General features: G+C 32.8%; 1 protein-coding gene across 7 annotated transcripts in view; it reads right to left on the reverse strand.

Moving 5' to 3' along the window:
* The window catches only part of LOC132741669 (protein mono-ADP-ribosyltransferase PARP14-like), a 75,998-nt gene that overhangs the window by 36,933 nt on the left and 20,487 nt on the right, over positions 1-18,578 (reverse strand). For 5 of the 7 annotated variants that reach the window (XM_060729910.1, XM_060729929.1, XM_060729903.1 and 2 more), the window contains exons 15-18: positions 18,054-18,159; positions 5,351-5,551; positions 5,106-5,171; positions 1,469-1,648 (exon numbers count right to left, since the gene is read on the reverse strand). In XM_060729910.1, coding sequence (XP_060585893.1) covers positions 1,469-1,648; positions 5,106-5,171; positions 5,351-5,551; positions 18,054-18,159 — 553 coding nt within the window. Of the gene's footprint in view, positions 1-1,468; positions 1,649-5,105; positions 5,172-5,350; positions 5,552-14,106; positions 15,983-18,053; positions 18,160-18,578 lie in introns of those variants that run through there. The other 2 variants (XM_060729917.1, XM_060729940.1) reach the window with 2 other exon arrangements.

The following is an 18,578-nucleotide window of genomic DNA, read 5'->3' on the forward strand; positions in this document are numbered from 1 at the left end:
AAGTCAATGACACATTTACATGCATTATATACATTTCTGTTATCTAACTGGAAAGCTTCTTCATGTAAAAAGAATTCTTCATGCCACAGGAGTGAAAAAACTAGTAGCAATTATTTTCCAATCAAGTTCCTGAAACTAACCAATATTAATGTCATCAAAGACAATATTTTTATTGCCCAAGTAGGGCTTAAACATACTCATAATCTCCAGTTTGAAAGGTGTCTTAACAAACAAGGCCTTATAATAATGAGAAATTGAAAGAAAAAACAGTATTGCTTGTGCAAGTTTTAATTTTTTATTCATCTCTATGTTTTTCCGTATCTCATCAAAGAAGAAAGTAGTTACAGTCAACTATCATTATCTCGACATCGCTTTTCTCGATATTTCGTTATCTCAATTACATTTTGAAAGTCCTGATTTTCTTCCTTCTTTATCTACATATATTGGAAATATTTGTTTATCTCGATATTTTTATTTCGATATTTTCAGTATCTCAAAGTAAAATTTCGGCCCCGACAGTAATTTTCACGCTATTAATTCCTTTCTTTATCTCAACTAATAGTTGTTCTCTCTCCCCTGCAGAGGTGTGAAAAACACAAACCAGACGATAATCACTAAATAGCATGTGCCATAATGATGACTCTGTTTGTAACAAGTCAAGCTTTGTTTATAAAAGTTTACCTATTAATGTATTGATTGACTTATGTTCAAAATGAGTGAATCTTCCGCTATTTATAAAATATTTGAACACTGTAGAACTATCTCGAGAATGGTCCGATAACCAACCCGGGAGGATATCTGGATCGACCACGCTAAAAAAGTTTTCACTATAGTGGTGTATTACTGAGTAAACCTCACTATGTGCTTTAATCACAGACTCCTGTATTTCCGCTGGTAAACATCCCCTAATTTAACTTTGTTAAATATCAACTTTGGAATATTAGGCACAAGAGAACAAGACATGGAGATATCATACTTTTAATTTATTTGACTTAAGGTATGCACATCAGCAGCGTTTGTAATTAAATCAGTTACTGCCTTGTTCAAACCTTATACGTTTATCACGACATTAAAGTTATCTCGATATTTTTTGGACGGTGCCGATGACTTTGAGATAACGAGAGTCGACTGTACTAAATGAGTACCAAGTTTTCTTTGTGATCTACATTATGAAAGGGTCATGTGAAGAAGCTATCCAGCCAGTTTACGGAACATGTATGGCTCTACTCAGGTGCCAGTTTGAGTCTGAAATACTGCAGGGAGTGGCACTTGAGGTCTTCCTACACCAGTAAAGTTTAAATGTCATCAAATGACCTTTACAATGTTGATGCAGCCCAAAACCAACTCCTCCGTTTCAAATTTTTACCCCAACACTGTAACATATCTAAAATAAATATAACAATACATATGAGAAAGAATATCTTGTGTGAACCTTTTCAGTTCAACTGATAAAAATCAAGTATGTAACCTGTTCCTAGGGCAGGGAAAGCAATATCTTTCATGTGTTCCTTATCAGCCTTAAAAAGGCATTTTTCTATGATGTCTTGCCACTCTTGTGCTGTTTCCTTAGCAACAACATGTATGATCTTCTGACAACTCATTCCAGGTGCTGATGTTACAACAAGATGTTCCTTTTTCATTTTCTTTCCTAAATTATAAGCATTCATTTTTATTTGAATACAACATTTATGCACCTTAAATAATAAAATAACAAACAAGAGGGCCATGATGGCCCTGAGTCACTCACCTGAAACAACTGCTTTTCAGTGTTGGAATGTCAATATATTCTTACTAAATTTGAGCATAGAATATGTTTAAACAATAATTTGAAGAAATGCCATGACCTGGGGCATTAAAGCTTTAGCTTAAACAGGGCTAATCAAATTAATATGAGCAAACTTGATAAACGACTACCTAAGAAGGTTACAGACTTATTTTGTTGATCATCTATCAATTTTTTCAGTAGGAAATAATGCTCATAGGTTTTTCTAATTTTAGCTTTAGTGGTCTCTAAAAGGGGTGCCAATCAAATTAGTATGAGCATACTTGATAAAAGACTACCCAAGAATGCTACTGACAAAAATTGGTGATCATCTATCAATTGGTTCTGAAGTAGGAGATGTTTAAAGGTTTTTCTATTTTTAGCTTTAGCGACCCCTAAAAGGGGCCAATCAAATTAATATATGCAAACTTGATAAAAGACTACCCAACATTGCTACAGACAAAGTTTGGTGATCATCCATCAATTAGTTCTGTGAAAATAGACGTTTAAAAGTATTTCTAATTTTAGCTTTAGCGGCCCCTAAAAGGGGCCAATCAAATTAATATGAGCAAACTTGATAAAACACTACCCAAGAATGCTACAGACAAAGTTTGGTGATCATCCATCCATTAGTTCTGTAGAAGATGTTTAAAGGTTTTTCTATTTTTAGCTCTGCTGACTCCTAAAAGGGGCCAATTGGAATGACATGAGCAAATTCAAGTGTGACTGTCACAAGGATGCTACAGACCAAATTTGAAGTAAATCTGCCCAGTAGTTTCAGAGAAGAAGATGATTGTTGACGCATGACGATTGACGACGGACGCCGGAGCATCCCCCTTTGATACTAATAGCTCACCCTGAGCCTTCGGCTCTGGTGAGCTAAAAAACAAGCAAATTGTTGAACTGATAAACACGGCTGCATGATACAAATCTTCTGATTGAAGCTTCTTTGTGTTACATACCTCAAAATCATTTTAATATGAGTACAACTAAATAATAAACTTATATGACAGGACAGATCATTAGATTATTGGCCTTTCACTCAAGATGGAAACAATCATAGGCAAAACCGCCTAATTACACCATGACCAAGGTTTATCAAGATAATCAAGGCCTATTACTCAATATCCCAAAGTTAACCAAGATAATTAAAGGCTCATTTCTTAATATCCCAAGGTTAACCAGATAATTAAAGGCCTATTTCTCAATATCCTAAGGTTAACTAGATAATCAAAGGCCTATTTCTTAATATCCCAAGGTTAACCAGATAATCTAAGGCCTATTACTCAATATCCCAAGGTTAACCAGATAATCAAAGGCCTATTACTCAATATCCCAAGGTTAACCAGATAATCAAAGGCCTATTTCTCAATATCCCAAGGTTTATTAAGATAATCAAAGGCCTATTACTCAATATCCCAAGGTTAACCAAGATAATCAAAGGCCTGGGTTCGACACATCAACTTGTTGCGGTGAACATCTGAGCCATGATTGAAGGGTATAGGATTTATAGAGTGGACTTTTTCTGTGATCAATAGATTGCCGACAACTTGTCATTGGTTGCTTTAATATGATAGTGGCCAATTGACATTTATAATTACTCATCGGCTGTTGATCAGTTGTCGGACCCTTTTGATTGGTCACCAGTCTGATATTGTGACTGGTCAATTCGTGACCAGTCAGAGTCAGGTGACCAATAGCCTTCGATCTGAAGGTAACACTGTTCTAAAAATAGATTTTACCTAATCACCACTACATCACCTGTACTGACTTTAGGGATTAGGGAGAACACATTATACATGATGTTAATCAGCGTATATTTACTGTGCTTACATGCAATATTTCAAGAAATTGTAGAATACAAACAAGTTGGAAATGGAATTTAGTGTGAAAAGATAAGAGACAACTACACACTTTACTTTTTTAAAGTTAAATTTAAACGTGTGTCACAATCTGCTCTGGCCTCTATATACATCTTTACACCTTGTCAATAAGATAAAGTTTAAAAAATGCACCAGTAATTGGCGATGATTTTAACAACAAATATTTTGTGTGAGACATAAAATAAAAAACAAATGTATTTTATTGTCTATACATAAATAGTGTATTGTAAATCACGGACCTCAATTGTCATATACATGCAAGCATGCATGTACGTATACATTATTTCTGATAAAATCCCTGTACTAGAATCGGCATTTTTTATTAGGTAAAATAGGAAAAATGCAGAGTTTTGCTTATTCTAAAATTATTAAAGAATTAAGATATTAATCATTAATCTAATACTCGTAGCACTTTGGTGGATAGATTCATGACTTCTCCAATCTGCGTATTTTACATAGAAACAAAATTTTGTGCGGTATACCTGGGACAGAAAGATACTCTTTCATTTTTAGTCCCAATTTCATACCATATCATATCACCATTTCTAATTTTGATAAACAGTGAAACAAAAACAAATTGCCAAGCGCCGGCATTTTTCTCAATATTGACATGCAGGGGAAAGTATTGCCCCGAAAGTTATTTCTTTTTCACCATATCATCTTTATTTTCCTGATGGTTTTAAACCATCTCAATCATGCTTTAGGAACATCATTACCATTGAGAGAAATGTGAATAAAAGTATTCTTAACTATTACATGTTGTATAATCTACATGTAGATTAACCAGTTTCCTTGTCCGAAAGTTATCTTGCGGCTATTTTTAGAACAGATCTCTTATCAGTGACGTATACGATGCTTATCTCAGATCTTTCACTATTGGGGATCCACTGTCTATATAAAAATTACTAGCCCTTTTACAGATTTTTAAAAGCAGACGTGAAATCGTCTGACATTTGACCTTTAATGCTGACCTTTACCTTGTATCTTAAGATGAATATTTGAGACCAGTAAGAAAATACTTCAAGAGATTTAGAATTTATATTATAACTAAGCTGACATGAAATTGTCTGACATTTGACATTAAGTGTGACTTTGACCTTGAGCCATGGATTTGGCAAATTGCCCAGTTAAGATGAACTTTTGAGCCACCCATCACCCACACTTATGTGATGGGGTATATCATAGGGATAAAGGGATCATAACTTTCCATATTGAGCCAAGCTGGCTTATAAACAGAATTAACAGCTCTCAAAATAAACAGAAGGTGCACTCAACAAATTTAGCATTGACAAAAACCTGTTTTTCAACATGAAATGGGTACTTTGAAAATGAACATTTTATTGTATTCAATAAAACTGCATGGAGGTACACATTAATTATACAATACCTTTAAATAATCACTGAGTCTATAAACTGAGTTTAATTGCACAATATCTTACAGAATGTTTGTATTAACTTACTTTTGTCATTCACTTCCTTTTCTAAAGTTTGGCCTCCTTTCTTCAAAATAGCCTGAGAGACATTACCTGAAATAAATTAAAGATACATGTACATCATTTTGAGCAGAAAGATCCCAGTCGAATACCATCATTGAGAAGTCTGGTTTGAATATGTTGGAAAACATAAAATATACTTTCAGCCAATGAAAGAAGGTTTAATATTTTTTTAATGAATTTGATAAAACAACAATCAATGTCAAGCTTACCTCGACTTAAATCAAGCGCTTCATTAGAGCTATTAACTATACATTCTGTATTTTGTGCTGTGATGTCACCTTGTTGCACCAAGATTTTCAGACTTCCAAACTTGTATGCACCATCATCATTCTTAGATCCATCAACATCATCCAATGACTCGTATAAGTTCTCCTCATCCTCATTCTCGGAGCCAGCCGATGGTTTACGAGCTGTAAGAACAAAATATAGTTTCTTCTGAATGTGATAGATAGACTATAGTCAAAAGTATTCTTCTAACCTCCTCAAAATATTATTATTTAAAGACTGACAATAAACAAAGTATTTTATCAATCACAATGCATTATGCATTTATACCTACATGTTTGTCACTAAATATAGTAAAAAAATTTAGGGTATGTAAAACCCTTTATGGCAGGATCAATTTCAGCTGTCTTGCTATTCAGCACTATTTTTCAAAGTATTTTATCAATCATAATGCGTTAAGCATTTATACCTTAGGCTACATAGGCTACATGTTTGTCACTAAATATAGTAACAAAATTTAGGGCATGCAAAAACGTTCATGGCAGGATCTAAGTCAGTATACAATTTCAGCTTCCTAAATGCTTAACTCAGCAATATTTTCCTATACAGGCATGGGAATGAGCGCACGTGCATAGGGTGAGGTAAACAACTCTCAAGTGATCATTGACTTTAAGATGGCTGCTGCCGTTGAATGAACTCTAATCACTTACAAACAAAATTTTTGATTAAGATGACAAAATCAGGTGACATAAATAAAGTTTAACATAGTCAGCAGATCTATAAACTCATGACAAAAACCCAATAACACAGGCTTTCTACTGCCTCTACCAAAAAAACTAGGGAAAAAGTAGGGCATTTTTTTACCAAAAAGTAGGGCAAAGTAGGGATTTCTGATGTTAAAAACTAGGGATAAAGTAGGAATTTCTTACTATTTTAGTTAAGAATTAGCAAAACATACCATCACCAAGACCACATCAGGCTGTGTGTATCTTCAGTTCAGTCCATGCTTGAAAGACAGGCACCTCATAGGCAGAATGTTGCTGAATGTTTTGCCAAGACACCATGAGCAGAGCTGCATCAGTACTAAGGGTGTAGTACTTAAGTACCAGTACCAGTACTTGCCAAGTTTTGCAGTACCATTTCCAGTACTAGTACTTGATTTTAGCTTGGTACTGCAGTACCAGTACTTTTTTGGGGGAAGTAATTAAGTACCAGTACTAATACTTTTATATATTCATCAAAGTTTGAATAAATACACAGTGTGTCATTCAAAATAATTGCAAACATTATTCAACAAAGAATAAAATCATTTACTTTAAAGTTGACATTACATTTTTACAACTTAAATGAACAAACATACTTTTTACAAACAATAATCATCATATATTCATGTCATATGTTATTGTTTTGTAACCAGTAAACTGTAATACAATGCAATAATCTTACATTTTAAACCCACCAGTCTTTTTGTTGCCTTTTACACCTCCACACCTCTGTTCAATTTATACCAAGTAAATAACTTTTTATGGTGCTAACAATATCACTTGAAATATGATTATTTAGAATAGCAGTAATTAATTAGTGTTTATTTTGCTCTTTTTTTTACTAGTAAATACAAAGTAATAAGATTGCAATAAGGATATTTTACCAGTAAAGAGTTATTGACTCTGTTTATCTCAATTTAATTTTACTTTAAGTCTTTGGTGCTTTTTTATGATGAATACTATGTTAACATTTGAAGGAATATTGCAGCAAATTATTTATAGATTTGATAACTTACTTTTTCACAAAAATAAAATAATACATGGAATTTACAGCTTTACTTTATGAGTAAAAATAATGACATTTTTATCAAAACCAAAAATACTGCCTAGTAATGCAGTAGCAGTACCACTTTTTTAAGACAGTAATGCAGTACCAGTACCTGAGTAGTAGCAAAATTTTGTAAGAGTAATTCAGTATCAGTACCAGTACTTGCAAAATTGCTCCAGTATATACTGCAGTACCAGTACCAGTAATGCAGCTCTGACCATGAGTCTTTCAAGGATGGACATCACAAGGAGACACTAACACACCTTAACTACTCATCAATTGCAACTGAAAATACAACTGAAATACCATTTAAAATATCTTCTTTTTTTTCATTTCATTTCAAAATGAAAAAGTAGGGATAATAGGGCTACTTCAGAAAAAAGTAGGGCAAAGTAGGGATCAAAAGAAAAAAGTAGGGAAAAGTAGGAAAAGTAGGGACCAGTAGAAAGCCTGAATAACACTGCCAAAGCTAGACTCCAGATTGATGGTTGATCTGTAGACAAACATGAAGACAAAAGAAAAACAAGATTGCATTTGTGAAAAATGCTATGCCACCACAGTAATACAACACTAAATAGTAATGTAGGAACAGAATTTTTTTGTTTCTATACAATTGAAGATAGCCATAATGCATAGATCACTGACCTATCTAATTCTTATTATCAGATTAGTGGTTAAATCTATTGATATTCAAATAAAAGATCAGAGAAGGAATCTGTCAATGCAGTAGAGTTTAGTGAATTTGGTGGTGAAGGTTATATTTCACATGGCCAAAATTCCATGACTGTACATCAAAGGACAACACAGTAAGACACTTTGTCAAAATTTAGGTCAGCTGATATCAAAGTTCACTTTACATTTTAATCTCAGTGCACATGGTTCAAATTTCATAGCTGTACATCAAAGGACAAGAAAGTAGGTCACACCATCAACATCTAGGTCACCTGATATCAAAGTTCAATTTTACAACTAAAACTGTGCACAATTGGTCAAAATTTCATTGCTGTACATCAAAGGACAAGAAAGTAGGTCACTGTCCCCTTGGGCAAGGCAAAATTTTGACCCAAGGGTTTAATTCAAAACAATCTTGATACAGGTCCACCAAACAACATTTCAAGTCAAATATCTAAGGTGTAGCTTTCTCCCATTCAGAAAACATTTGTTCTATTTTCTGTTTTTACTATGTGTACATAATGAGAATCACTGCCCCCAGGCAGGGCCAATTTTAACACCAGGGGAAAAATTTGAACAACTTTGGTAGAGGATCTATAGATGATATTATATAGCAAACATCAAAGCTCTTATAATGCCTTGTACCTTCAGACAAAAATATTTTTTATTTTTTTACTAAATTATATGTACATAGTGAAAATCAATGACCCCCGGGGGCGGAACTCATTTTGACCCCAGGGCTATAATTTGAACAATCTTGGTAGAGGTTCACTTCGCAAAGTCTCATGCCATATATTTAACCTCTTGCCTTTGTCAATTCAGAGAAGAAATTTTTCAAGTTTTTACTTTATTACATATATGGAAAACTATCGCCTCTGGGGCAGGGCAATTTTAACACTAGGGGCATAATTAAAACAATTTTAGTAGAAGACCCATAGATGATATTATATACCAAATATCAAAGCTCTAAGCCTTGTACCTTCAGACAAGAAGATTTTTTAATTTTTTACTATATGTACATAGTGAAAATCAGTGACCCTTGGGGTTGGGCCAATTTTGACCTCAGGGCTATAATTTGTACAATCTTGCTAGAGGTTCACTACACAATGTTTCATGCAAAATATCTTAACTCTAGCCTTTGTAAATTTAGAGAAGATGATTTTTTAAGTTTTAACTATATACATATAAGGAAAACCTATGGCCCCCGCGGCGGGGCTAATTTTGACACTAGAGGCAAAATTTGAACAACTTTGGTAGAGTACCTATAGATGATATCATTTAACAAATATTGAAGCTCTAAGCCTTGTACCTTCAGACAATAAGATTTTTTGATTTTTTACTATATGTATATATTGAAAATCAATGACTCCCGGGGCGGGGGCAATTTTGAACCCAGGGCTATAATTTGAACAATCTTGCTAGAGGTTCACTACACAATGTTTCATGCAAAATATCTAAACTCTAGCATTTGTCAATTGCTAGAAGAATTTTTTTTTATGTTTTTACTATAACTTTTTACTATATACATATAAGGAAAACCAATGACCCTGGGGTGGGGAAAGGGAAAAAAAAACACAGAGAAAACTTGTCAAACAATCACTGTTTATTCAAACATTTTAAGGTTTTTTAAAATATTCAAAATCTCTTTATAAAGAATGATTAATAAAGAGCAAACATGCAACAGTATTGCTTTTAGTATATTAAGTTTCAATTTAACACAAGATAAATAAAATCTACTTTATCAATTTATTACATTTCTTTACAATGAACACAGTGATTTTAATATACCATTTATATATAATTGTTTACAAATGTCACATTGCCCTAAATTGCTCACCCGAAATCCATTGCAATCAAAGGTCATAATTCTTCCATGCAGAAATAGTTGCAAGTGTCACATCTTGGTCCAGTAACATTTGACCCTGGGACCATGATTTGTTTAGATTTCAACTGAATTTATGCTCAGATGAGCAAAAGATGTTTCATTCATAATCACTTGAATAACTCAAAAACAAAAACTATGTTTCTAGAGACTACAACAAAAGTATTCTTTTACATATATATCACTATATAGCATACTAATTAAAATATGACAAAAGTAAATATTGACCAACATACCAATTTTCAAAACATTTTGGGTATTCCATAACAAACCAATCAACATTTTCAAAAAGAAGAAAAAAGACTACCTATGGTATAGCACAACACAAACCATTCAAAATGGTTAAAACAACATAAATGCTTGGCACCTATATCACAGCTTAAAAGACAATAAAAGTTCACTAAATTATATATACAACATTTGTGATTACCAAAAACAATGGCAAAGAATTATGGTTAGAACAAATATGTATAAAAGAAAAGGGATCGTGCCAGTACATAATTGTAATGTTTTTTTCTTAACAGTACACACAAAGTAATCTTTTTATACCAGTACACAATGTAATGTTTTTTTCATACCAGTACACAAAGTAATATTTTCTAAAATCAGTACACAATGTAATATTTTTTTTCATACAAGTACACAATATAATGTTTTTTCACACCAGTACACATAGTATTTTTATCATACAAGTACACTATGTAATGTTTTACATACCTGTACACAATGTAATATTTTTACATACGTGTTCAAAATGTAAAGCTGTTGTTTTGTTTTGTTTTTTGTTTAAAGAGGTGTATCCAGTATGTGGTTTGAATTTTAAAAGCATTAGATTTATAATGGCTGGAAATATGGCTTCAACTTAAGCCAATTAAAACATTAAAATATTACACTTAACAAATATGCAAATTATTTAAATCAACAAATATGCAAATTATTTATATTAGAGTTTACAATTAAAATAAAATTATGCAAAATGAGTTAATTACTGTAACATTGAAATTCAGGTAGATTAAGTTTGGATCATCATTTTGAAATGAGTTAAAAAGTACTATTTACAATTATGGAAATAATCAAGATTACGGAATGATATTATGCACAACAAATATGCAAATGAGATTATCACCTTCATTTACATATATATATTTGCAAAATTTATAAACATAATATATAAATCAACTGCAGTTACAATTTATGAGCATGCCAATCAAATGCCATAATTGTTTAACAAATTGCAAATTAGCTGATCCATTATTATGTTTTACAAAATACACTTCTTAACTATATGCAAATGAGATTATCTTGAAGCAAATGAATTAATTTAAATTAACAGAATAAGCAAAGGCATTGAACATTAGCTGATCATGATTTACAAAATACACTTTTTATTAATATGCAAATGAGATGATCTTCATGATTCAGAAAGATGCAAATGAATTAATTAACATAATAAGCAAAGGCATTGAACATAAGCTGATCATGCTTTACAAAATACACTTTTTTATTAATATGCAAATGAGATGATCTTCAGGATTCAGAAAAATGCAAATCAAATGATTAACATAATGAGCAAAGGCATTCAATAGCTTAATAATATCATGATTGACAAATTTGCATTTTGGATTTATTAACATCCAGATAAGTAGATCATTACAATTCACAAACATGTCCTAAAGTTTATCATCATGATTTACTTATATGCAAATTACATATTGTATCTTTTTAAATTATTTTTCTTTCATTTTAAGTTCACTGTTTTATAAGTCACATCTGCACTGAACTGCTCATATTAAAACTTTTCAGTTTCACTAGTGTTTAAGGAAAATCTAAGATACCAATCTGCATTATCTATACAAACAGCCACCTGTGTAGAACCACCAACCTCCCATAATAAAGCTAAATAGCTTCCATGCCAGTAACAATTCAGCGAAAGAGCCAAAAGTGGTAAGGAGCAAATGATTGGACATCAGCAACAATAACCACTCAGCCTTTTAGGTTCCCTAATATATTTAATAGGCCAGACAATCAAATACTTAAAGATATCATAACTAAGCTCAAATTTGAAATTAACTAGAAATGTGTCCATAGGACACGGGTGCCCCCACCGCGCCACTGTTCTGTCAATCTTTTTACTAAGTCAAGGGAATTAACTCTACAAATACTGGATAAATCCACAAGCGAAACCCCAGGTGCAAATCTAAATATGCTGAGCAACCGGCCCATAAGGTTTAATGACTATGTCAAATCCTTTTTGAGTAACTTGCGACACAAGTTGAAAACTGCAAAAATTTTCTAAATGAAGGGCAATAACTCTAAAAATACTAAATAAATCCCGACGAAAATACCTGGTGCATAACTGCACATGCTGATCAATATTCCTGTAAAGTTACATGACTCTAGGTCAAATACTTTTTGAGTTACGTGCAACACATGTTGAAAATTGCAAAATTTTACTAAGTCAAGGGCAATAACTCTGAAAATACTAAAAATATCCAGACGAAAATACCCAGGTGCACAACTACACATGCTGATCAACATTCCTGTAAAGTTTCATGACTCTAGGTCAAATACTTTTTGAGTTACGTGCGACACAAAAGTGAACGGACGGACAAGGGTAAATCTAAATGCCCGCCACTAACGTGGGGGCACAAAAATGAGATAATTGCTACACAGTCTCTTTGAGATAATTGCTACACAGTCTCTTTGTATTTGTATAGTATTGTATTATAAATATAAAGTGAATATGTTTTGACTTCATACAAAGTAGCTATGTACTGACTTACTAAACACACTATAGGTGGATACAATATAAATATACAGTAAACTCCAACTGTATCGATATCGCTTGTAATGATATATCGGTTATATCGATACGTTTGTCTTGGTCCCTGCCAACTTCCATTATAACCTAACGGAAGCATCCTCGCATATATCGATATCGCATGTATCGATATTTTGGATATATCGATGTGGATTTTCAACCCCAACGCACATATATTACCTCTTAAAACGATAATTGGCTGCACAAGTTTGTTGTGGAAGAGCGGTCTCGGTCCGCTTGTTTTAATGCATAAATATCTGCTCGATTAAATACAATGACGCGGAACATGTTCTGTGCGTACGTAACTACCGTTTTGTTCTCAATACAGGTGAATTCATCTCAAAAAATAAAAGCATGGTTTTGTCCTTTTATTGTTTCCTTTCAATAACAATTTTCGGTGTAAATAAGTTATACATGTACATGTAGCTAAAACAGTGAACATGTCAGAAAAACGAAAAAGAAAAATTTTGGATATTGAAACTAAATATAAATTAATTCAAGAGATTAATCTTGGTAAACGTAAAAAACAGGACATTGCAAACGATTTTGGCAACAAACGGATTTATTGAAAGATTCAAAAATCGTCATGGCATATCGAGCAAAACATTATCCGGTGAAGGTGCTTCCGTCGATAATTCACAAACTGAAAATTGGATGCAGTCAAAACTTCCAAGTTTGATCAAGGACTATGAACCAAAAAATGTCTACAATATCGATGAAACTGGCGTTTTTTATAAAATGACCCCAAATAAAACACTAGAGGTAAAAGGAACAAAATGTTTTGGAGGCAAACAAAGCAAGGACAGAATCACAGTGCTTATCGGCGCAAATATGGACGGTTCTGATAAACTTAAACTTTTGATAATCTGAAAATTCAAAAATCCTAGATGTTTTAAAAATGTTAAAAGTTTGCCGGTAGATTACGAAGCTAATCGTCGTGCTTGGATGAACTCAGAAATATTTATCAGTTGGGTGAAAAAACTTGACAAACGTATGACACGTGAGAAAAGATCTATTCTATTGTTTGTTGATAATTGCCCGGCCCATCAGAAAAATGAGGGATTAAAAGCTGTAAAGCTGTTGTTTTTCCCACCTAACACTACATCTAAGTTACAGCCCTGTGATCAAGGGATTATCTTTTCATTCAAAAGGCATTACAGGTCACGTGTCCTTGACCATATTATTTCGAGTCTAGACAAACATATTGATAAACAGATTAACATTCTAAAAGCCATACAATGGTTTTATGCGGCATGGAAAGATGTAACACCGACGTGTATCCAGAATTGTTTTAGAAAGGCTGGATTTATGAATCAAGCACAGCATGAAATTAATGCCACCCCGCAGGGGCATGTTTCCGATTCGTCTGACACAGACGAGTTCGAGGACGATGACATTCCACTGGCTGAATTGGCATCGAAATGGAATCGCCTTAGAGTATTCAGTGACATAGACAAAAACATTTCTTTTGATGATAACATAAATGCCGATGAGAATGTTGTCTCCGTTGAGCAGAAGTCCGATAGAAAATTGAAACCCGCTGACTCTGAGACTGTTGATGACCCCCCACCCACCATGAATGAGTTTCTTAATGCTATAGACACTTGCAGACGCTTTGTTCTTTCTAAGTCTGATTCGTGTGATTCTGTTTTCGGATGTTTACATGAACTTGAGAAATTTTCAGTTGAAATAGGGAAAGCCAAAAAGCAGACAAAATTAACTGATTTTTTCCGACAGTGAATGTCTTTGTACATGAACAAAACTTAAACAAGATTTACCCATGAGTGTAAATAGTTAAAAAAGCAATTTAATTTTGACGTTTTTTTTTTCCAGTGTATAAATTTAAGCCAATGTAAGGTTACCAGTACCTGTGTACATATTACTTTCGGTTTATGTCAGTTTTGTGTTTATTTTGATGTGCAACTGATTTTTTATGCATTCAACATTGATATGCATAAAAAGAATAAAGTTTTGTCGTAAGTACATGATTGTCACATGTCTAGTATATAATGCTACTGCTTATACATGTTGAACGATGCAGTGCATCGTCAGTAAGCTACACACCGTACAGAAATTCGGTTGTAACGATATTCGGATATATCGATATAGTTTTGTATGTCCCCTGAATATCGTTATAAGCGGAGTTTACTGTATAGTGTAATTAAATAAACTGGCAGTTTTTAACGAATGGCCAAACTATACTTGACCCTTACAGACAGCTTTCCATACATAGTTAAGTTTGTACATTCTTTTATTCAAATTAGAAATATTCAGTAAAAATTTCAAAGATTTCAATAAATTTCTGCGACTAAAGTATTTTACTCCAAAAGGACCATAGCATAACCAAAATTTGGGTCAATTTTGATACTAAATTTTAAATGATGTTACAGATTATGTGATATTAATTTCCATCATTAACATATTATAAATGAAAATCATCATGAGGCAAAGTTCTTATTAAAAGCTGATATCATATCTAAAGTTAATGTGAAGTGGCAAAAGATTTGAAAAGTATATACACAACAAATATAATTATATCTTGTAATTTAAAGACATCTTTTCACTTACATCATGCCTTTTCATATTCAATTCAACTATAAATTTGAGTATAACAACTCACACATAAATCCATATCATTATATTTCATAGAACAAGAATTTAAACTATTATCCCTAGGGGTATGGCAAAATCTTGCACAACTCTGACATTGTAACACTGTTTGTCCTCCAGCCCGATTGAGCAAATCTCCACAATGACAGCAAACAGCCACATTATACACTTTCTTTTTCTGTGACGTTACAGTGCCCGGATAGTCAGGAAATGGTATTAAAGCTTTTGCTTGAATACAGCTCAATAAATGTAATCGCATCTTTTCCAAATCATAGCGATCGTTGGACGGATCCTGCCGACCAGCGAGACTAAATGCAGCCGCTATTGCAAAAAGGCCACAGTCGGCTTTGTTCCTTTGTCTCTGAAACTGCGCTAATTCAACAATTATTTCTCCCGTTTCATCCACTGGCGACATTTTGATGATTTGTTTCACACAATGTCTGTCAAAGTCACGATACATACTGTCGTAAACTTTAATAACATTGGTGTCACATCCAATCGTAGTTGCTGTTATCCAATGATGCCCATGAGAATGTAGGATTTGTAGATACTCTCCAGAACACTTCTTTGCTTGTCCCGCACTAATAACACAAACTTGCTCTAACCCACTTATATCGGAGTTAGTGTTTTTTATGATTTTACTTGCCATGTCAATATTCTCGTCTTCCAGCCAATATTTTGGGTCACAAATACGTTGTAAACCAGTATATGGTGTTACGTAGTCCGCCTCCTTCCTTTTCTCTCTCCGGGTTTTCCTATTATGTTCCATTGTGTCATATCCGTTGCCAAATGTGTCGGAGTCAGAGTCGGAGCCATCATCTACCAAGCAGAAGAGATGACGTGTGGTAAATGTACTTAGTAATTCAGAATTAAAAAAAAAATATTACGACAGTAGGATACGTTCTGTATAAACAACTGAATTAACAATTTAAATATTGCTCTTAAGAAGAAGTTGTTTGCATTAATATTTTCCTATATCTTATACCAATTGTAATACACTGTTTTTTGTTTTGTTTTTTTTAATGGTGAGCTTAATATTGTAAAATATGGCAGATAAACACAGCTGAATACGAACATTTTCCACAATACATATCCCTTCTGCTTGGTTTATTTCATGTACAATATATCATTCATTTACTTTCTCCAAACTGATAAAAATAGGTAATATTTGATAGAAAACAAGATAAATATCTTACAGGAAATAAGTCTGACAGGAAACAAGGTAAATATCTTACAGGAAACAAGTCTGACTGGAAACAAGGTAAGTATCTGACAGGAAACAAGTCTGACAGGAAACAAAGTAAATATCTTACAGGAAACAAGTCTGACAGGAAACAAGTCTAACAGGAAACAAGGTAAATATCTGATTGGTAAAAGCTTAATTTCTGATTGGTAATAAAGTAAAATTGTGATTGATAACAAACTGAATATCTGATCTGTAACAAGCTTAATATCTGATTGGTAACAAGGTTAATATGTGATTTGTAACAAGCTTAATATGTGATTGTATGAGATTGGTAACAAGCTTATAACTGACTGGTAACAAGCTTAATATGTGATTGGTAACAAACTTAATAACTGACTGGTAACAGGCTTTATATGTGATTGGCCACTAGCTTAATATGTGATTGGTAACAAGCTTAATATGTGATTGGTAACAAGCTTAATAACTGACTGGTAACAAGCTTCATATGTGATTAGCAACAAACTGAATACCTGAATGGTAACAAAGGACTGAAAAGTGCAGTTGGCTTTCTGGTATAACTGGTGTGCATATATAACTGGGTCCAAATTTTATAAAGTTAAAGTGAAAACAATAGGAAACAAGGTAACGATTTATCAACAGAAACAATCCGATTAGAAAATAATCTACCAAAAACATTTAGCACACATTTTCTTCCATTGAAATTAAAACCAACACTGTGGCTATGTATAAACAATCCTCTATGTTACAGTAATGAAAGAATCTAAAGTCCCTGTTGGGATATGAACCCACGGTGATGTGAAGCAAGTGGATTGATGTCAACGACCTTACTTACTTGGCCACCTACACCATCTAATTTTCGAAGATCATCAATGATACAAAAATGACACAGAATGTTTCAATCTTAAATAATCATGATGTCAATTATAAAGGCTTAATCATTATTCATCATAAAACAAATTTTGTGGGAATTCTTATTTCAATAATTCTAATGATAGCTTCCTGTCGTAAGTCTATAAGGTTGAAAGCATCAACAAAATCAGATGTTACTAGTCAAATAACAATTCAACACATTGCTGTTTTATCTATAATTAAAATTATTTCAAATTTAATGCCAAAAGGCAAATAATTAAAGTTTGTATCCTCAAGTTAGTGATTACCCAATCATACAGTAATTAATAATATTATAAAAAACAGTTCAATACAATATATGATTATTATTTATGTATAAAATTAAAGTTATGGGCTTTATGGTGTAAACAGTCTGTGCAAAACTATTATATTTCAAGACATTTTTACTGATGTCAGTGGTACTGATATCATTAAATTGTTTAAGACCATATATTAACATAAGACCTTGTACATGTGACCTTGACTTTTGAACAAAATACTTATATGGTTCTATATTTCCATGATAAAATATTTAATATAATTCCAAGATTTCAACATATTTTTTGTAATAACATGTTTAATTGGAACAGACTGATAGATCTACAGCTCTTGTGGGGACCATATTCTGATTAGCACTGTTTGGCGTTATTAAAAATATAAAAAGAAATTCACAATCCTAGATGAACAGCCCATACCATGCAAACTGGGAAGTTTTTACTTAAAGTAAAACATATAAAAGGGAGGTGAGACATTAAACAAACATTAAAGCAATAGAAATTTTCAAAAATAACCTACGGAATCTCCCTTGTAAATCTTGGTACAGATCATATTGCCGGCCTTCTCTTCCTCCAGTTGCGCCCCTTTTCCCTGTTGACCATCTTCTCGCCTCATTTTCAAAAGCCTAAAAACCATGGAAACACAATTGATTTGATCCTAACTAGTGAAATGTTTTGTGAAATAAAACCCATATCACTCATAGTTCATGTGTATTGCTTACACTGTGACTGATATACTCACTGACAATTTTTTTTTTTTGGGGTATATGGTTTTCTATTTTTTTGGTATATGGTTTTCTATTTTTTTTTTTTTGGTATATGGTTTTCTATTTTTTTGGTATATGGTTTTCTATTTTTTTTTTGGTATATGGTTTTCTATTTTTTTGGTATATGGTTTTCTATATACATTTGTAAAGTTACTTAGATAGTAACTGGTACATGTACATGTTGATTTTTAAAGCGCATTTCCCAATTCATAGTTCATTATTTTTCTTAAAAACTGCAAAGTATAAGTAGGTGGTGTTGAACATCTGGCCGTGTGTTC

The sequence above is a fragment of the Ruditapes philippinarum genome, unplaced genomic scaffold (assembly GCF_026571515.1).
Source record: "Ruditapes philippinarum isolate M1 unplaced genomic scaffold, ASM2657151v2 ctg1713_1_1_1_1, whole genome shotgun sequence".
Classification (NCBI taxonomy): domain Eukaryota; kingdom Metazoa; phylum Mollusca; class Bivalvia; order Venerida; family Veneridae; genus Ruditapes; species Ruditapes philippinarum.